Source organism: Orycteropus afer, unplaced genomic scaffold (assembly GCF_000298275.1).
Source record: "Orycteropus afer afer isolate SDZICR_OR568_19922 unplaced genomic scaffold, OryAfe1.0 scaffold00172, whole genome shotgun sequence".
Classification (NCBI taxonomy): domain Eukaryota; kingdom Metazoa; phylum Chordata; class Mammalia; order Tubulidentata; family Orycteropodidae; genus Orycteropus; species Orycteropus afer.
In genome coordinates this window covers 6,261,036-6,283,195 of record NW_006921759.1, presented here as the reverse complement: position 1 = coordinate 6,283,195, position 22,160 = coordinate 6,261,036, and the positions used below count along the sequence as shown (strand labels likewise).

The 22,160-nt window shown below is 36.4% G+C and overlaps 1 protein-coding gene across 1 annotated transcript in view; it reads left to right on the top strand.

Annotated features, from left to right (window-relative positions):
* The window catches only part of CFAP299 (cilia and flagella associated protein 299), a 268,345-nt gene that overhangs the window by 210,353 nt on the left and 35,832 nt on the right, over positions 1-22,160 (top strand). Inside the window, exon 4 of the mRNA XM_042781786.1 lies at positions 11,687-11,816. Within this exon, the coding sequence (XP_042637720.1) occupies positions 11,687-11,816 (130 nt within the window). The remainder of the gene's footprint in view (positions 1-11,686; positions 11,817-22,160) is intronic.

Genomic DNA, 22,160 nt, shown 5'->3' with positions numbered 1-22,160 from the left:
TGATGCTAGAACCTTGAGTAAATAGTGAGCAAGATTTTAGAAGGCTGGAATTTAATTGTAAGTCTAAAAGTTCTACTTAAACATTGTCCTTAATCACAGAGTAGATGAAAGGTCTAGTCTAATTCAGAAATTCAGACTATCCAGCCTCATATTTCTATATAAACAATGCATCTTAATCAATTGAAATCCAAATTAAATCACTTTAACTTGATCCTAACTGGCTGAGTACAAAAATGGACACTGGCATTATATGGGTGTGTAGTTAGTTGTGGGAGCTCTGATAGCATAGTGCTTAAGGCATTTAACTGCTAAGCATAAGGCTAGTGGTTCAAACCCACCAGACACTCCTTGGAAGGAAGGTTGGGCAATCTACTTCCATAGTGATACCGCCATGGAAACCCAAGGAGGGGTCACTATGAGTCAGATCTGACTCAATGGCAGTGAGTTTGGTTTTAGTTTGGTAGTTACTCATAAGGTCATCATCCAGATGATTCAGAATACACTCATACAATTTATCAGAATGCTCAGAGAGATCCCACATACTCATAAGAATGGTCTCTGGATCTTAATTTGAGAAACACTGTGCTACCACACTGGATCCAATGAACACATTTTATTTCATGCAAAAACATCACTACAGGTCCTAACTGGAACATATAAAGTATTAGTTAAATTTTTCTTTAACTGAAAATTAAATGGATCCTACAACCTAAGAGTCATCTTTGATTTCTCCTTCTTCCTCCTCTTTAGAATACAATTAATCACTCCTCTATCACATCTTGACACAAAATAAACTGAGACATGTGTGATTAAATCCCTAAAATGATGGATTTCAAATACCTCTTGTACAAGATATTGTAAAAATAACTCATATTAGCAATATGGAAAAAAGTACCAGTTGGGCAATAGAGATAAGAATAAAGCTAATGAGTTTTTTTAAGTGTATTTTTTTCTTCAACAGTAATTGTCACAAAAATCCATGAAATAAGAAAATTAATGAAACTTGAAAAAGACAGTAAAATTCAATACCTTATTCTTACACTTTATCTTAAACTCCTACTTTTTAGTTCATAATGATTAATTTTTCTAGTTTACTAATCAACACTATTCTGTCAGTTTGTCATACTGTGGTGGCTTGTGTGTTGCTGTGAACCTGGAGGCTATGCCACCATTATTTCAAATACCAGTGGGGTCACATATGGTGGACAGGTTTCAGTGGAGCTTCTAGACTAAGATACACTGGGAAGAAGGATGAGGCCATCCACATCTGAAAAAAAAGGCCACTAAAAACATTATGTATAGCAGTGAAACATTGTCTGATACATTACTGGAAGATTTTATGAATAGCCATGAAACATTGTCTGATATAGTGCCAGAAGATGAACTCCTTGGGTTGAGAAGCACTCAACATATGGCTGGGGAAGAGCTGCTTCCCCAAATACAGATGACCTTAGTGACATGAATGGAATAAAGCTTTTGGAACCTTCATTTGCTGTGAGCAGGACTCAAAATGGGAAGAAACAGCTGCAAACATTCATTAATAATTGAAACATGGAATGTATGAAGTTTGAATCTAGGAAAATTGGAAGTTATCAAAAGTGAAATGGAACAGATTAAGATCAATATTCTAGGCGTTAGTGAAGTGAAATGGACTAATACTGGCCATTTTGAGTTGGACAGTCATATGATCTACTATGCCAGGAGTGACAAATTAAAGAAGAATGGCATTGCATTCATCGTCAAAAAGAACATCTGAAGATCTATCCTGAAGTATAGTGTCATCAGTGATAGGATAATATCCATATCCCTATAAGGGGGACCAGTTAATACTACTATTATTAAAATTTAAGCACCAAACACTAAAGCCAAGGATAAAGAAATTGAAGATTTTTGCCAATGTCTGCAGTCTAAAATTGACCAAATATGCAATCAAAATATATTGATAATTACTGGTGATTGGAATGTGAAAGTCTGAAACAAAGGAGAATTATCAGTAGTTGGAAAATACGGCCTTGGTGGTGATTGAAATGATGCCAGAGAGTGCATGATAAAATTTTGTAAGATCAGTGACTTATTCATTGCAAATACATTTTTTCAACAACATAAATTTCAGCTATATATGTGGATCTCAGTGGAACACAATGGAATACATAGAAATCAGATGAACTACATTTGTGGGAAGAGGCTGTGGAGAAGCTCAACATCATCAGTCAAAACAAGGCTAGGAACTGATGGTAGAATGTACCATAAATTGCTCATATGCAAGCTCAAATTGAAGCTAAAGATAATTAAAGTAAACCATTGAGAGCCAAAATGTCACCTTAATTATATCCCACTTGAAATTAGAGACCATCTCAAGAACATATTTGACACATTGAACACCAATGACCAAAGACTAAACGAGTTGTAGAATGACATCAAGAACAACATGCATGAAGAAAGCAATTGTCATTGAAAAGACAGGAAAGGAAGAAAAGGCCAAAATGGATGTTGGAAGAGACTCTAAAACTTGCTCTTGAATGGAAAATAGCTAATGAGATTAGTAGAAATGCTGAAATAAGGGAACTGAAGAGAAGATTTCAAAGTGCAGTTTGAGAGGACAAAGTATTATAATGAAATGTGAAAAGATTTGGAGTTAGAAAACCAAAAGGCAAGAATGCTCTCAGTATTTCTCAAGCAGAAAAAACTGAAGGAAAAATTCAAGCCTCCAGTTGCAATATTGAAGGGCTCTATGGTAGCGTAGTGCTTAAGGCACTTGACTGCTAACCAGAAGGCTGGTGGTTCAAACCCACCAGCCACTCCTTGAAAGAAAGGTTGGGCAATCTACTTCCGTAGCGATACCACCTTGGAAACCCAAGGAGAGGTCGCTGTGAGTCGGGTCCAACTCGATGGCACATAACAACAACAACAACAACATGGGTAAAATACTGAACAACACAGGACGCATCAAAATAAGATGGAAGGAACACACAGGGTCACTGTATCAAAAAGAACTGGTTGATATCCAACTATTTCAGGAGGTAGAAAATGATCAAGAAACAATGATATTAAAGGTAGAAGTCCAAGATGCCCTAAAGGAATTGGTGAAAAACAAGGCTTCAAGAACTAGCCAAATATCCACTGAGATATTTCAACAAATGGATCAAGCACTGGAGGAACATATTCTATTATACCAAGTAATTTGGAAGACAGCTACCTGGCCAACTGACTGGAAGAGACCCATATTTTCACCCATTCCAAAGAAAGGTGATCCAACAGAATGTGGAAATTATCAAACAATATCATATGCAAGTAAAATCTTGTTGACAATAATTCAAAAATGGTTGCAGCAGTATATTGACAGGAAACTGCCAGAAATGTGATCTGGATTTAGAAAAGGATGTGGAATGAGAGATATCATTGCTGATGTCAGAATGGATCTTAGCTGAAAGCAAAGAGTACCAGAAAGATGTTTACCTGTGTTGTATTGACTATGCAAAGGCATTCAACCACAGGGATCATAACAAATTATGGATAACATTGAGAAGAATGGGGGTTCCAGAACGCTTAATTGTTCTCATGAGGAACCTGTAAATAGGCCAAGAAGATGTTGTTCGAACAGAACAAGGGGATAGTGCATGCAAAATGAGGAAGGATGTATGTCAGGGTTGTATCCTTTTACCATATTGATTCAATCCATATGTTGAGCAAATAATCCAAGAAGCTGGACAGTATGAAGAAGAATGTGGCATCAAGGTTGGAGGAAGTACCATTAACAACCTCCAATACGCAGCTGACACAACTCTGCTTTCTGAAAGTGAAGATGATTTGAAGCACTTACAGATGAAGATCAAAGACTATAGTCTTCAGTATGGATTACACTTCAACATAAAGAAAATGAAAACTCTCACAACTGGACCAATAAACATCATCAAGATAAACGGAGAAAGGGTTGAAGTTATCAGAGATTTCATTTTGCTTGGCTCCACATCAACACCAATGGAAGCAGCTATCAAGAAATCAGATGTCATGTTGCATTGGGAAAATCTGTTGCAAAAGATCTCTTTAAGTATCAAGAAACAAAGATGTCACTTTGAAGACAAACGTGCTCCTGACACAAGTCATGGTATTTTCAATCATCTCACATGCATGTGAAACCTCAACAATGAATAAAGAAGATCAAGGAAGAGTTGATGCCTTTGAACTGTGGTGATGGTGAAGAACACTGAAAATACCATGGCCAGAAGAACAAGCAAATCTATCCTGAAAGAAGTGTAGCCCAATGCTCCTTGGAAACATGAATGGCCAGACTTCATCTCACCTACTTTGGTCATGTTGTCAGAAGGGACCATTTACTGGAGAAGGATATCATGCTTGGTTAAGTAGAGGGCCAGCAAAGAAGGGGAGGATGTTCAATGAGATGTACTGACAAGTGGCTGCAATGATGGGCTGAAGTATAGCAAGGATTTGAGTATGGAGCAGGACCTGACAATGTTTCATACTGTTGCACATAAGGTCGCTGTAAGTCAGAGCCAACTTGATGGAACCTAACAACAATAACCAAAAACAAAAACAAAACAAAAAAACCCAAAACCATCCCAATTCTGACTCATAGTGCCCCCTATTGAATTTATGAGGAAGTAAATCCTTACAGAAGTAGATTGCCCTGTCTTCCTTCCATGGGAACTATCAGTACTATAAACCAAAAACAGACCTGTCACCATAAAGTGGATTCCAATTCATATCAACCATATAGTTCAGTGTACAAGTGTCTCATTGGGTTTCCAAGGCCGAGGTGGGCTGCTAACCAAAAAGTAAGTGATTGGAACACACCAGGCTTCTCCACAGAAGAAAGAAAAGTCATTCCACTTCTTTAAAGACACAGCCTTAGAAACCCTAGGGGGCAGTTCTACTCTGTCCTATAGGCTCACTAGGAGTAAGAATCCACTTAATGGCAGTACTTTTTGTTTTTGTTTTATTATTTTTTTTTATTGTGGTTTGGATGCAAATTTACACAGAAAAATTAGTTTTACATTCAACAGTTCATGAACATTTGATTTCGTGCACTGATTACCATCCCCAATCAATTGAGCTTGATATCCCCCAGTACTATGGTCCTGAGTCAGCAGGGCCAGTGGTTCTTTCTTCCAAGGGGTTTGGTTGTCTCTGAGGGATTACTCCAATTCTGTCTTCTGTAATGATTATGGTTATTTTGTATCACTAGTATCTATGCAAGATTATCTTTAACTAAATCTACCATTGGTCTAGGGTACATTCTTGCTCACTGACCCCCATCTGATCTTCTCAGTTGTCTATGCATTTATCTGTAGCCTGTAGTATTGTGCATATACTAGCATTTGCTTCTGTTGTCTATATCTCATGTGCATGTTTCAGTGTCCTTCCTTTCCCAATGTCATCATGCTGGTCACAGATACTTTCCATACCATCCCTCCCCTTACTCAAATCAACATGTGGCCCCCAGCTAGACTGAAATTTTCCTTCCCACCCTTGGTAACCTAAAAAATTAGTTCCCTCCCCTAAGCAAACCCTTTCCTGACTTTTTATAGTAATGGGTTCATACAATATTTGTCCTGGTGCAATTGCCTTATTTCAGTCAACATAATGTCCTCCAGATTCACCCACGTTGTGAGATGATTCATGTATTCTTCATTATTCTTTAATGTAGCACAGTATTCCATTGTGTGAATGTACCATAATTTATTATTCATTCATCTGATTGAATAATCTATATGGAAGCACACTACCACATCTTCTTTGGTAGAGTGGTTGATGGGCTTCAACTGCCAAACTTCTGACACTGTGCCATCAGGGCTCTTTAATCAGCACTAAATTTATACATATACAACTGGGCAATCTTCTTCTGTAGATTTAACACCTTGGAAACCCAAAGGAAATCACCATGAGTTGGAATTGACTTGTAGCAGTGAGTTTAAAATATAAAGATATCAGTAGACTTATTCTGGAAATGATGAAACTATGTTATTACTATCGCTATCACTCTTATTGTTGATTTAATAATGAGTACTTATAAAACTGAAGGGATTTAACTGAAAAAAAAAAAGACTGGAAATAGTAAGAGTATTATCTTAAAATGTCCAGATGCAAATAAATATTTAAAAGAAAGAAATAACAATACATTCTTTAAATAACAATAACAAAAAATAAAGTATCACCTTAAATAACATAAAATATAATAAATATTGCATTATTAATAGTTCAAAATACCTAAAATAATCTGAACGGGAATTCAATTCCTCCAACTTAATGAATTAATTCAACAATATTTGCTGATTGTCTACTATGGTATGGACTATTCTAGCCACTGAATTAACTAATAAGATTAATATCTTGTCAATAAAAATTCCAATGATTTTGGGAGAAAAGATATAAAATGTTTCTAAAATAAGCAAATGAGAGTATATAATTTTAAAAATAATAGTCATAATGTAAGTTTTACTTATCAAATATTAAATATTGTGCAAAACTAGGAAAAGGTTATCTGTTTGTCACTGAACAGAAAAGAAAGGCTAGAAACAGATACTATTATATTCTTGGTGGTGTATAATAAAAGAGCCATCACAAATGATTGCATGAAGAAGTAGTTGACACGTAGTTCTGTGGCAATTAATGATCCACATTTATGTTATAGTCCTTGAGGTTGTATGTGTAGTATATGTCTTCCTTTTCTAAACCACCTAGATGTAAATCACTTAAATCAGTGTCTTCTCAGTGACCTCAACTCTTTTGTTCTCATGTTTCACAAAACTCCAAATATGCTCAACACATTCCAAGATTTTCATCTTCATTCCAATTGACTGGCTAGGGAAAAGAAAATAGATTTTTATAGGCCTGAGCTACAAGTAACATATATCACTTCTCATCATATTCCATTGGCTAAAACTCTGTCACAGAGCTACAATGCAAGGAAAACTTGAGTTGTAGTTTTGAGATATGGCCAAGAACAAGTTGAAAATTTGCATTTGGGTGAGAAGCTGTCATTGCTATAATGTTCAGTCAGCCACCACCAATTAATACAACAGAAAAGAAAGGCTAGAAACAGATACTATTACGTTCTTGACGGTGTATAATAAAAGAACCATCACAAATGATTGCATGAAGAAGTAGTTGACACGTAGTTCTGTGGCAATTAATGACCCACATTTATGTTATAGTCCTTGAGGTTGTATGTGTAATTTATGTCTTCCTTTCCTAAACCACCTAGATGTCATGGTAAATCATGGGGAAAACACATGTGTTTGACTGAGCAGGCTCTGAAGTTAGGCTCGTCATGTGAGAATCCAAATGATGCCATTTCCCAGTCAGCTTTGCATATACAAAACAGAATAATTTTATATCTACTTTATGGAGTTGGTGACAAGATTAAATGAGAAAATAGATTCATTAGGTTCCAGAAGGCTGGCGGTTCAAACGCACCAGCCACTATTCAAAAGGAAGGCTCGTCATGTGAGAATCCAAATGATGCCATTTCCCAGTCAGCTTTGCATATACAAAACAGAATAATTTTATATCTACTTTATGGAGTTGGTGACAAGATTAAATGAGAAAACAGATTCATTAGGTTCCAGAAGGCTGGCGGTTCAAACGCACCAGCCACTCTTCAAAAGGAAGGCTGGGCAATCTACTTCCGCAGTAATACTGCCTTGAAAACCCAAGGAGGGGTCACTATGAGTCAGGTCAGACTCCATGGCACATAACAACAACAACAACAGGTTCACAACAGAACCTGGTACATGGTAACAATTAAATGAATGTTAGTTCTCTTTATTAACAATAATTATTATTACCTATTGGAAGGAAGTTTGGGCAATCTACTTCTGTAGTGATACTGCCTTGGAAACCCAAGAAGGGGTCACTATGAGTCAGATCTGACTCCATGGCAGTGGTTGTATTGTGTTATCAGAATTGGTAAGAAATTTGGAAACAGCTACCTGGTAAACCAACTGGAAGAGATCCATATTTGTGCCCATTCCAAAGAAAGGTGATCCTATAGAATGTGGAAATTATTGAATACTATTATTAACATCACATGCAGGTAGAATTTTGCTGAAGATAATTCAAAAATGATCATAGACGTATATCAACAAGCAACTGCCAGAACTGCAAGCCAATTCAAAAGAGGGCAAGGAAGGAAGAATATCATTGCTAATATCACATAGATCTTGGCTGCAAAAAGAGAATACTAGAATGATGTTTATCTGTGTTTTGCTGACTATGCAAAGGTATTAGACTATGTGGATCATAACAAATCAAAGATAATATTGGGAAGAGTGGAAATTCTAGAACACTTAAACTCACACAGAAACTGTATATAGCCCAAGAGGCAGTTGTTTGAACAGAACAAGGAGATACTGCATGGTTTAAAATGAGGAAAATGTGTGATAGGGATGTATCCTTTCACTATACTTATTCAATCTGTATGCTGAGCGAAGAATCCAAGAAGCTGGACTATATGAGGAAGAATGTGAGCAGCTGTCCTTGCTATAATTTTTGGAGGACGCCTCATTAACAACCCAAAATATGTAGATAACATAGCCTTTCTTACTGAAAGTTAAGAGGACTTGAAGCACTTACTGGTGAAGTTCAAAGACTTCAATATGATTACAGGTGAACATAAAGAAAATGAAAATCTTCACAACTAGATTAATAAACAACATCATGATAAACTGAGAAAAAACTGAATTTGTCATGGATTTCATTTTACTGGGATCCACAGTCAACACCCGTGGAAGCAGAAATCAAGAAATCAAATGACTCATTGCATTGGACAAATCTGCTGCAAAAGACAGCTCTAAAATGTTAAAATGTAAAGTTGTCACTTTGAAGACAAAGGTGTGCCTAATCCAAGACGTGATATTTTCAATTACCTCATATGCATGTGAAAGCTGAACAGTGAATAAGGAAGACAGGATATAATTTGATGGCTTTGAATTATGGTATTGACAAAGAATATTGAATATGCCATGGACTGCCAGAAGAACTAACATCTGTCTTGGAAGAAGTACAGCCAGAATGCTCCTTAGAAGCAAGAATGGCATATCTTTAGCTCATATACCTTGGACATGTTATCAGGAGGGACCAGTCTCAGCAGAAGGACACATGATTGGTAAAATAGAGGGTCAGTGAAAAGGAGGAAGACCCTCAATGAGAAGGATTGACACAGTGGCTGCAGCAATGGATTCAAGTGTAGCAATAATCGGGAGGACAGCACAAGACCAGGCAGTGTTTCGTTCTACTGTACATGGAGTTGTTATGAGTAGGAACTGACTTGAAGGCATGTGACAATAACAATAGCAATCAGAATTGGCATGTGAAATGAGCCCTTGTTCCCATCCCTGCCTAGGAGGAAAACAAGTACTAAAAAACAACCTGAATTGCCTCATGAAAAGTACATGTGGCATACAAATTACCTTCATTTTATAAAAAATATATTTTTTTCAATACATTTTTTAATTTTAGGTCTGAACAACAAGATAGGAATGTGTGATACAAATAATGCTCCTCTAGGAGCTATGACTCAGGGATTTTACTGGGATTATCTGTATCTGTGTATCTCATAGACAATTACTTAAACATATATGTAAGGTTAATAATCATACCCATGTCCCTCTCTCATTCCAGTTTAGCAATATTCTAACCAAACAGTAAGATGGAGGCCATGTGATCTTCATTATTGTGGATTAAACTGAATAGAATGACCCAGCTTGGGTGCATAGTCAAAGTGGTTCCTAATACCTTCCCCACTGGATTGAATTTATTACCAGTACTTCATAATGTTGCCCCTCCAGCCTATCTCCTGGGAAGATAAACTTCACTTTGAAAGTCCAACTAAAGAGTGGACCCAGAAAAGAATAGACCATGAATGCTCAGCTCCTCTCCTGCATTCTTGGAGTGGACTGACTATACAAGCAAAGATGGTTGAAAAAACACTTTTTCTAACTCCATGCCTCAGAAAGGCAGACATTCCTAGAATAGCCAGAGAAAGTATGAAAAGGGAAGAAAGGGAATAGTTCTTACTAGTGTGTCCCTGACCTAGCAATATAAATATTATGATCTATGTTCAGTCTGTTCTCAGTAATAAAAAATCGAGGGTAAACATACTTTTTTAGATAACTGCAAGACATAAGGGAATATTAATGCCTTAGAAAACATCAATAAAATTCAGAGTGAGTTTAGTTAATAAAATCTACTATTTCAAAAGGAGGAAGTAGAGCAATAAAGAGCAAAACAAAGCAGAAAGAGGAAAACTGAGTTAAATAAATACAGGAGTCCCTGAATTATGACATACAATTATGAACCAACCATCTTTTTTTTTTTTTACCTCTTACGATTAGTAATATGTACTGCATACAATGTTGCTCTGTGTAATTAGCTGATGTTATTTCTTCCCAGGTGTTCTCTCACGGATGTTCAAAGATCAGATTTATAAAGTTATTGATAGTAAAAAATATTAATAATGATAACTAAGAAGAGAGAATCAACTTACAATGTAGTCATTACAACAGAACCCTGTCCTAAGTCAGAGACATGCTGTATTAAAAAAAATTTAGATGCATACTGGATCATAAGCTATATATAAGTCATTTCTTTGATTGTTGTTTTAAAAGCAAATATAATATTAGAAATGTGTTAACAGGAATAAGATATGGAATAGTAAGTATATTGAGGATGCTGCAAATTCACATGACAATATTATCATCAGTTTTCACAAATAGGTGTAAAATAAACCAAAAATCAGTACCTACAGAGTTTTTTCCAACTCACAGTGACTCCAGAATAGATCAGTATTCCTTAGGAGAACTGCACTTCCATGGCTATGATTTTTGGAAACAGGATACCAGGTCTTCTTCCAAGGCATTGCTGAGTGAATTTAAAACATCAACCTTTTGATTAATAGCTGAGTGCTTAAATATATGTCTCATGCAAAGATGCAAGCTTAAAAATAGAAAGTTACCACAGAAGACAAACAACAAATGATGTATAATATATGAGGAGGCAATGTAAAATAGTAGAAGAGCATGCTTTTGCTTTGAAGAAACAGATCTGGGTTTGAACCTGAATCCTAGGACTTTCTGGTTGCAGGATCTTAGCCATGCTAACTGACCTTCCTAAGCCTCCTTTCTTCTTGTTTAAGAAATGAGAGCACTTTCATTTGATGATTGTGATAGAACACATCAAGCATGGTCTATGGTAACTATTCAAACACAGACCATTTCTTCTCCCCCAAGGAAATATATTCTTGAAAAATAGAGCCTGCAAGAATGAAACTAATTTGAAATTGTTGTGAATTAAAAAAGGTGATTTAACTTACCCTTCCTTCCAGTGCATAGCTACTCTTAATGCCCTGAGGTGTCTCAACTAGAACAAATTGCCTTAAATTGCATCATTTTTTTTCACAACTTCCTGGGGAATATAATACTAGAATAGGCCCTAGAGTCCTAGAGTTTCCATACCAAGAAATTATGCAAAATAAAGATAAATATGCATATGAATTCTTTGGGAATAACCCAGACTAATCCCTTCTGCAGAAATTTTAATCTCAGATGTGTCCTACATGGTCATATGGACTGACTCACCATCCATTTACCTTGAGACTGGACTGCCAAAAATATATTTGTGAATTTAATGAATTATATTTATTAATTCTTTATAAATATTCATTTTATAGCTTTTACAACTGGGACAGTCATGTTGCTGTTTGGAATCCAAGTCCCAATTATCAAGTGATTACTGATAATCCAGAAGGCTTACTTTTCAAATACAAAAGAGACAGAAAAATTCTTAATGTGGACCCCAAGGTAATTTTTCTTCTTCATTTATAAACTCTTAAAAAAATATTGTATTCTACCATTATTCAAAAATATATTAAATATTTGACACCCTTAATTTTGTTTAAATTCTTTTGAAAATGTAAAAAATGTATTACCTTAACAAATCCAAACCTTAATAAACTATAAGGAATTAATAAGGAAGAGTTTTGGGGTAATTTAAATGGAATTCATAAGAAGAAACATTCTTCATGCCTAGGAGCGGAATTAGATCAGGGAGACAGTTGGTAATACATCTGTTTGCTCTGATCTTAGGAAAATCCTAGTCAATTTCTGAATGGGGAAGTGAACCATTTGGGGGTGGGGGGGTAATCTGACTTAAAATACATTTTATTTAAATATTTTAAAGACATACCCCATGACATTTCAATTTTTCTCAAGGACAAATATTTATATCTTACATATTTTTAAGATTTCATTTGCATGTGGTGATTAATTATAATCATGACTTACTGTATGTTTGGGGATAAAAGTTGAAACTTTGCTTAAAGTTGTTACATTATGGAGTTGTGTTGCTTCATTTTTTTATTTCAACTCTTGAGAAATATGTAATGTATTTGAGAGCATAGGTCTGAAATCCACAACAACAACAACAACAACAATTCTTTACAGTGAAAGAAATAGAAATTGTGAAATACACTTGGAGTAAGGACAGGAATAGACCAAAGGAAAAAAGGAGGAAAGCTCTAAAAAATTTCCCTCCAAAATATTTATTTTTTTTTAATATTGATTATGTATACCTCGTTACTTGTAGAGTGTTCAATAACTATGAACACAAAAACTATGTATAACTTTGAACACAGTAACTATGTGTTCAAAGAATGAATGAATAAGTGGGGACCAGGTTTGCTGGTCCAATAGAGCCTGGTGTAACCACTGAGACTATGGCCCCTAGCTGCCCTTCAGGTCTGGAATTGAACCCACAACTGTGGTTTCCAGCCAAACAAAGTACAGGCATGTGAGTTAAACATTTACCTCAAGTAGACACATGCCCTGGAGAGAACAATCATGGGAGAAGGAAGGGCTGCTTATGCACAGGGAGATAGCTCAGGGTACAGAAGTGTATGAAGGGATGGACACTGGGAGGAGGTAACTATGGGGAGGAAGTGGGAGGGGAGCTGCTGCATTGTAAATTTTGGTCAATGACATGAGACAAAGTATATGTGAACTGCTGTATGAAAAGTGAATTTACTCTGTAAATCTTCACCCAAATCCTAAAAAAAAAAAAAAAAAAGAATGAATGAATGAAATTCCATAGTAGGAAATGGATTATTATCTTCAGTGAGATTCAGCTACAGATATTAGAAACCCCCAGACAGTGGCTTACACAGGGTAGAAGCTTCTTCCTCTCCCACCTGTAAGTCTTGATATTAGCAGTCTAATATTGGTAGGGCAGCTCTATAGTCGACTGGGTCCAGATTGCCCTCATCATCATGAACTATATTAGATCTCTAGTCAAAACAACCATATTGCAAACAGAATGTATAGTGTGGGGTAAAAGGGCACAGAGAACATTTTCTTACTACATTTTACCCCTTTTGGGACCCATGGTACATATAGTGACTACCTACATTTTCCACCTCTGAGGTTTAGTGGGAAGTGACTATCCCACTTCTACTGCATGCTGCCATCTGTTTGGGGCCTGTATAACTGCACAAATCTGAAGAAAAGGGCGTCATTCCACCAATCCCAGAACCAAAATCTCCTCAGGACATATGTGTCCCACTAACTGTATAAAAATGCATTTTACCACCCCATTTTTTTTTTTAATTCAAAATGCCTTCTATTACTGAGAATACACAGTTTTGACAAAAAATTCAAAGCAGAAAATAATTTGGTCTTGAAAGGATTATGGGACTTCACAAAAGCTAACATACAAATGTTTGCCATTTTGAAAACTTAATTATATGTTCATATTTAGCTATATGATTTATATAGGTTGAGTAATGCAATCTTTATTCAGGTGGTCATGCATCCCGCTAAAAATGGGGGTTTCTGGAAAGAGAGAAAGTAAATTGGGTAGACAACTAACAGTTTCTAACACAATCCTACCTTCTTCAGATAACACTTGGGTTCTCAGGTTCTTATTAATAAAATGAAAGGATTGGACCAGAAAATCTTTACTGCTATATTTTTTATTTATCTGGTAATAGTAGAGAAGTTTGCCAGTACACCATCTCTCTAGTGGTGGCCCTTACTTATCATAAATGAGTCGCAATATGTGATCGATCATTTGAAGCAAAGTACAGAAAGCTTAGTAAGAGCCATTCACAGACTATTTTCCTTTTAGAAGACAAAATTATATATATGAAAAATATATAAAATTATTAATAACTTCATTAACCCAAATCAAACCCACTGCCTTTGAGGTGATTCTGACTCAGTGAACCTATAGACAGAGTGGAACTGCCCTTTAAGGTTTTCAAGGCTGTAAATCTTTACAGAAGCAGACTGATACATCTTTCTCCTGTGGAGAAGCTGGTAGGTTCAAACCATTGACCTTTTTGTTAGCAGCTGAGTACTTTAATCACTGTACCACCAGGCCCCCTAATAGCTTCCTTAAGATGTGTAAATCAGTTTATGATTGAAATTACACTTCAACTATTTTAGATCTTTATTTGAACTAATAACATATACATACTTCAAATAATGTACATCATGAATTTTAGATTTTCTGGTCTTTGGGGAATCCTTATTGAATGCAAATTGTTACTTGAACATGGTTCAAACAACCTTAACTAAAACCCTCAGTTCAAACATAATCAGTCATGACATTTCAAGGGCTTAGTGAACAATACACTAAAATATAATGTTTCCTTCTTTTTGTTCCTGGAAGATTTTGATTATAATTAAAAAAAAAAAGAGTAATGACAGAATTTGAAGGAAAAGATGGAAAAAGAGCAGATTGAGTGACTGAGTAACAAATAAACGAACTAATGGATGAGACACCTGATGATATTTTCATACTTATATTTCTTTAAATCTTATTTTAATATTAGCTTTTGAAGATAAAAATTTTTACCAGACTCATTGGAAAATATGTGTTTCTCAGTATCAGTAAACAAGGTTCTAAACCTTGCTTTACTGGGTGCGTGTATTTGAGAAGTTCACTTGTCTTCCCTGGACTTTAACACTCACTACTGGAAAATTAGTTTTTTTGTTCTTTGTTTCTGATATCTAGGGTCCCTCTCAAGTCTCAGACTCAATGCACAGAGATTCTGATTCAATTGGGCCCAGAAATAGGTTTTTTTGATTATCAGCCTGTGTAAGTCTGTACAGATTGTCCATAAACCACATTTTGAAAAACACTTCTCTATAAAAAGACCAATCTCAAGAACTTTGCCATTTCATTCTTAAACATAAATAAAATAACACTTGCATTTTATAGACTAGATGCATAACTAGCGTGCTTCTCTTTTACATAATTTTTAACTCATTAACCCACATCAAAGATCCATGACCCCTTCATTTTTCATATATACAACATAAGGACTCTTAGATCTTCAGGAAAATCAAGAAATAAGCTAACGTGTATTTTTTTAAAAAAATCTACCAATGTATAATGATAAGAATTATATTTTATACTCATTATTTTTCTTAATAAAATTTCTTGAAATTCCTCCTAAGATGCATATCACCATAAAACTCCATATTTAAGATGGTGTAAAAATATTATAAAAACAATACAATTTTACTTTATTTTTCACTTTGCTTTAAATGTTGTTGTTGTTGTTGTTATGTGCCATTGAGTCATCTCTGACTCATAGCAATCCCTCCTTGGGTTTCTGAGGCAGTATCATTACAGAAATAGATTGCCCAATATTCCTTCCAAGGAGTGGCTGGTGGGTTTGAGCCACCAACCTTCTGGTTAGCAGTCAAATGCCTTGGGCATCCTTGATGCTTAAGTGGAAAAGATAAATAAAAGGTGGAAATAGTGATAAACAGGATGTGTTTTCTTTGTACAACACAGAAGTAGACTCATAAATTGTAGAACATGGTTTCCATGAAACATAGTTGTTTGTGAGGTAACAGTGGGGAAAAAAATTGCTCAGGTCTTAGGACAAGTAATATAAGTTCATCAGTTAAGAAATTCCAGATGCAATAAGAGTTTGGTTGCATTGAAAACAGGGCCACTGGCTTTAACTTCCCTGCAGCTGTATAACATCTGGAACAAATAAGGCAAGTTTCTATTTTTGAGTGAAGAATGCTTGTCTGAGTGATTCACACCCACCAAAATGTTTCCAGTGTATTGTCTTTAGAAAGATTGAATGGAAGCACTTTGCATTCATCCCCCCCAACATTTTCTGGACAAATGAAAAATGTAGGCATTTTTCTTTTATTTTTAAAAGTAAGTGGAAATATTAACCATGGGAGAGTTTTCTTTGAGTGTTACCATAACATAGGTGGTCTAAAATCTCCGTGATCTACTAATAAAGCAAGAGAGAGAGAGATTACACAGAATAGTTAAAACAAGAAAACTATTTTTCAGTTATGCCTGTTTTTCTTCCCTCCTGCAATTCACTAAAAGGCCTGGACAAATACCTGGTTAAAAGGTACTCAATGAATATTTGTTTAATAAATGATGAATTACCCCCTCCAAACACATACAAAAACAGTGCTACACTAATTAAAAGTTGAAGAGTGGGTTGTGTCACTGATACTTGATGCAGTAAGAACAGCAAAAATGACTACAGCCACTTCCACTCTGTATTAATTCAAATAACTCAGAACAAAAATTGTAGAAATTTATCAGTGGAAACAGCTAACATGGTTTAATTTTAGGTTTTGTAAAGGTCATTCAGAAACCTTTATTTTGATCTGTCTTGTCCAGTGAGCTTGTGCAGTCCTAGGAATATTTAACTTAAGCTACTTCAAATTAATATTGGTGAATTAGAACACATTTTTGACTCAAGAAAAAACTGACTCAAAGAGGTTAACAGGTTAAATTACTTTCTCAAGGTCAAGAGTTAATGATTAGTAGAATCTAGCAATGGAGCATATGTGAAATGCAATACGTGAATCAGAAAGGTGGGATTCTTACCCTAAAAAGTTTACAGGTAAATTGGTGTGGGTGGGTAAATAAATGTGCAGAAGTAAGAGAAATTATCTGAAGGTACAGAGAAAGCTCTATAAGGATTCAGGGCGGGAGGAGTCAGCTGAGCCACTTTGGGCGACACAATGTGCAGGCACAAGGAGCAGGTCGACAACATGTACAACGTGTTTAAATTATGTTTAAACCAAAACAAACCCAAAATCACTGCCATCAAATAGATTGGGACTCATAGTGACCCTAAAGGACAAAGTAGAACTGGCCTATAAGGTTCCCAAATTCGTTGTAAATCTTTACTGAAGCAGACTGCTTCACTTTTCTTCCGCGGAGCAGCTGGTGGTATTGAACTGTCTACCTTTTGTTTAGCAGCCAGTGTCTTTAACCACAGTGCTACCAGAGGCCATTTAAGTGTGAGTTTCTTGGGGAAGATAGCCAGTGTCAGGCGACCGAACGAGTGGGTGACGGAGCACCTCCTCGGCACTCCCTGGCAGTCCTGCACAACCAGTGCTGAACAACGTGGACAGTGAGGAAGAGCTGCCTCCCAGCTGGAAGGATGGAACCAACCTTCAGGCTGAGTTTACTATGCCAATCACGGAGGAGAAAAGTCAATGGGAGCATCTGAAAACTGGAAAAAGAAAATGAGTAAAAGGAGACTTTTGCCATATGGATGAGGCCAAGAAACTGATAAGAACCGGCAAGTGTTTTTGGTGATCATATAAATAGAAGAACCACATACTTGGATCAATGATGGGCATTTACTGTGTATGATAATCCAACCAAGCCTACTACCAGACAGAGGTACACCATGGCTGGGATTTCATTGGCAAAGTGGTCGTCTTTACAGGAGTCAATCCATAAATCAAATCATCTGTGAAACTATAGCTGGTTGATGGCTGAGGATCATTTGGATCATCCAGTGTTCCTGAGTTTCGGGTTTGCAATCCAGAGATAGGACTTTGAAATCACTAGGAAACTGGAATTGAGGAAGGAGTAACTTTCTGGAAATAATCAGTAAATTTGCTTTCAACAAAAATGAAAGAATTCAGGGGAGGAAGAATTTACTTTGGACTTAAGGGAGTCAGAGATGAATTAATAGAAGGATGCCTTCTGAACTGTACTTTGAATGATAGGTGTGATGAGGAAAGAGTTCTGATGAGAAGGAATGTGATGCAAAGGCATGGAAACACAGAACTTGGCTGCACAGTGAAGGAGAGGAGCTCCTCTTCGCTAGAGCGGTTCTCAGCCGGGACCAGTCATCAGAATCACCCGGAAAGCTTTAGAGTCTCTCATGCTCTGGCCTTACTACCCCCAAAGATTTTGATTTAATTGGTCTGGAGTGGAAGAAGACCTAGGCATATGTCTGGTTCAAAAGAGCTCCCCCCAGTGATACTATTATGCAACTAGAATTAAGAACCAAGAAGCAAGAAGATGAGAAATGGTAGAGAAATTTTTTGAGAGAAAAGATGAACTCCAGCTATGAAAGCCAAACCCAATGAGTTTTTACCATTCCACACAGTTCACTGAGGATCTATGACATTTGTTTTGTAATTTGGATCAGAATTTTTAAGTATCACAGAATGCCTCAGCCATTTGAAAGGAAGAGACATTTTTCTGTTGGCTAAATTTCACTGGTGTGCTTTTAGAAAGCAAAAGAAAGTCAATTGTATGAAAAATATGAAATTCTATTGGATAGAGTCTTATTTATTTATTTTTTAACTTTGTTTAGTATCTAGTCGAATCCATTTTGAATATAGTTGCTTGATATATGGCCAAACAAACAAACAAAAACATGTTAAAAGGTTTTTGAGAAGTGTGGGTTCTATTAAATGTAGGAAATGGCTGAAATATAAGACAGTATTATAGAACAATCATTTCTGGATCCATTCTGAATGTCATACAGCTCAGAAGGCATGTGCAGCACAGATTGTGCATTGATTTAGCAGGACATATTTCTTTCTCCTTAGACATGATATTAGATGACAAAACCAAAAATAACAAACACATTGCATGGAGTTGATTGTGACTCATAGCTCCGCCATGTGTTACAGAGTAGAACTGCTCCATAGAGTTTCCTTGACTGTGGTCTTAACAGAAGCAAATCACCAGGATTTTCCTCTACCATGTTGTTGGATGGGTTCAAACTGCCAACCTTTAGGCTAGTAGTTGGGCACAACCTGTTTGTGCCACTCAGGGACCGTTACTAGTGACAGGAGACCTCTAACTTAAACTCTACTTTTTGAAAATAACAATTGTTCAGACATAAAAATGAGCAACTTTGGAATGCATGCTGTTTTCACAAGAGCTTTTTATCGGTAGCCAACCCACTATAGTTGGATAAGGAGCAATTTCTCTCAATTCTGTAAAGCATAACCTTTTCCCTTCTACTTCTCACACTAGGCAGTCATAAGAATCCCAAACTCCACACCTAGTAATTCAAAATGAATCAGCCCAAATCAGTCCTTGTTGAGAAACCAAACCAAACTCATTGCTGTCGAGTTGGTTCCGACTCATAACAATTCCTCCTTGGGTTTCCGAGGAGGTAACTCTATGGAAGTAGATTGCCCAATCTTCCTTCGGAGGACCCAGATAAATGTATTTTTTAAAAGTCTCTCCAGGTGATTCTAAAGATGAGCTGGGTCTGATACCTACTGCTTTATATAATAATTTATAAACTGTTGTATCATTTTACTGCCCAAACCAAAAAACCCACTGCCATCGTGTCAATTCTGACTCATAGAGCTCCTCTAAGACAAAGTACATCTTCCCTACAGGGTTTCCAAGGCTGTCAATCTTTGCAGAAGCAGACTACCTCATCTTTCTCCTGCAAAGAAGCTGGTGGGTTTGAACTGTTGACCTTTTGTTTAGCAGACTAATGCTTTGGTCACTGCACCACCACATAAAGTAGTATAACTTAATTCTTTTAAAAATGCATTTTAATTCAACAGTTCTAATTTAAAGTAATTTGCATTACACAGTCCTAGGTCTGCACAGCAGACTAAAAAAAAAAAAAAAAAAATGCTATCTACCAAAGACTTCATAGAAATACAAGCATACTAGATGCTTCTGCTGTTAAACTGATGCTATTTTTTCTCACTTATTTGGATCATTATGTGTGGGTGTGTTATGAGTTGAATTGTTGTTGTTGTTATGAGCCATTGAGTAGGACCTGACTCATAGTGACCCCTCCTTGGTTTTCCGAGGCAGTATCACTACAGAAGTAGATTGCCCAACCTTCCTTCCAAGGAGTGGCTGGTGGGTTTGAACTGACAGCCTTCTGGTTAGCAGTCAAGTGCCTTAGGCACTACACTACCAGAGCTCCTATGAGTTGAATTATGTCTCTCCAAAAACATATCTTCTGAATACTAACCCCTATAACTATGGTTATAGTACCATTTGGGACTGGTTTTCTTTGTCATTTTAAAAGCCCATATCAGTGTTGGATGTGTTTTAAGCCAATTACTTTTGAGATATAAAAAGAACAGTTTAGTACAGAGAAGCAAGCAGAAATAGGAAAAGATAGACACAAAACCACATGAAGATCTTGATGGGCCTAAGGGATACAAGCTGAAAACCTTCCCCTACAGCTGATGGAAAGAGAAAGCCTTCCCCTAGAGCCAGTGCACTGATTTCAGACTGCTATCCTCCTCAGTTGTGAGAAAATTAATTTACATTGTAATGCACTTGTGGTGTAGCTGATAGCACTAGATAACTAAGACTGGATCGTAGTACCTGTTCTTGCTATTGTGTCCTCATTAAATATCACATTGAGGGATAAGTTTACCCAGGGGCTCAAATGAGACAACAAATGAATGTGACAGAAACTTGTAAAGCATAAATTCTGAAACCTAGAGCAGCAGCCCTTTCTGGACATGTTCTACATTGTGTTTCCAGTGTAGTGATACTGCCTCGGAAACCCAAGGAGGGGTCACTATGAGTCGGGGCTGACTCGATGGCAAATAACAACAATAACAACAACAATGGACATGCTAGGTGCTCAATAAATATCTATGGAAAGAATAAATTGAATATTAACTATTTGCTAAAGAAATGAAGAGTGTGGCCAAAAATAATCATGGAAACTTTTGAGGTTAACTTTAAACTATTCTAGGATCTTAGGCACATAAAACATATATATAGCTAAAGCTATTTTTAGTTGAAACAGAGTAATTGGCTCTGATGGCATTCTCTCCTTGGTACGGTGGGTGTTCTTTGCTGAACGTTGGACTGCTGGCCCTGGGAAGTGCTGGGGATGTATTAAGGGCAATGGTGATGGCCCATGGGTGAATGAGAGAAACAATTTCTTCATTACTTTTAAAATTTAAATATATTTTATTATATTTAATAAAAAAAAAATTCTCTGTACTTAAGACGATTTTTACTGGTAGCAACCCCTCCTTGGGTTTCCGAGGTGGTATCTCTACAGAAGTAGATTGCCCCATCTTCCTTCTGAGGGGTAACTGGTTTGTTTGAATCACCACCTTTCTGGTTAACAGTCAAATGCCTTAGGCATTATGCCACCAAATTCTACTTTCTTTTCCTAAAAGAATGAATAAGGAGGAAAATCTTTATCGAACTAGCATTAAGTATTTTGTTTATACAAAAAAAAAAAAAAAAAAAAAAAAACCTCACTGCTGTAGTCGAATCAGATTCATAGTTACCCGTCCTTGGGTTTCTGAGGTAGTAGCACTATGGAAGTAGATTGTCCAAACTTCTTCCCAAAGAGTGGCTGGTGGATTTGAACAGCCAGCCTTCTGGTTAGTAGTCAAAAGCCTTAGGCACTACACCACCTGAGTCCCATTTTGTTTATAGGGATGGAAAATATGGCAATGGACATTGGAAATGGTTGTGCAATATGATTGACATAACTGGTTTCATTGAATAGTACAGGTGACAAATGGTGAATTGGCAAATATTGTATTGACTATATATTTTACAATAATATAAAAATAATATCTACATGAACAAGATTTTAAATTAAAAATGAATTCTACCAATAACAATGTTTATTTTTATTTTGGCTTTTGTTTCTTCTGTTTTAATTTAGAGGAAGATTATAGCCTCACCTTCCCACAGCTCCTCTCTGTCTATTCCATCCCTTTCAAGTGACTCCCCAACTAAGTACTACTTGCCACTATTAGTAAGAAAGATGCTAATCGCTTCAATGCAACCCTCTGAGTTCATTGACTGCTCTTAATTTCCCTTGCCACCTGTTTTTTAGGCTGAGTTCTCTAGAGAAGCACAACAAGTGAAATTTATATGTATAA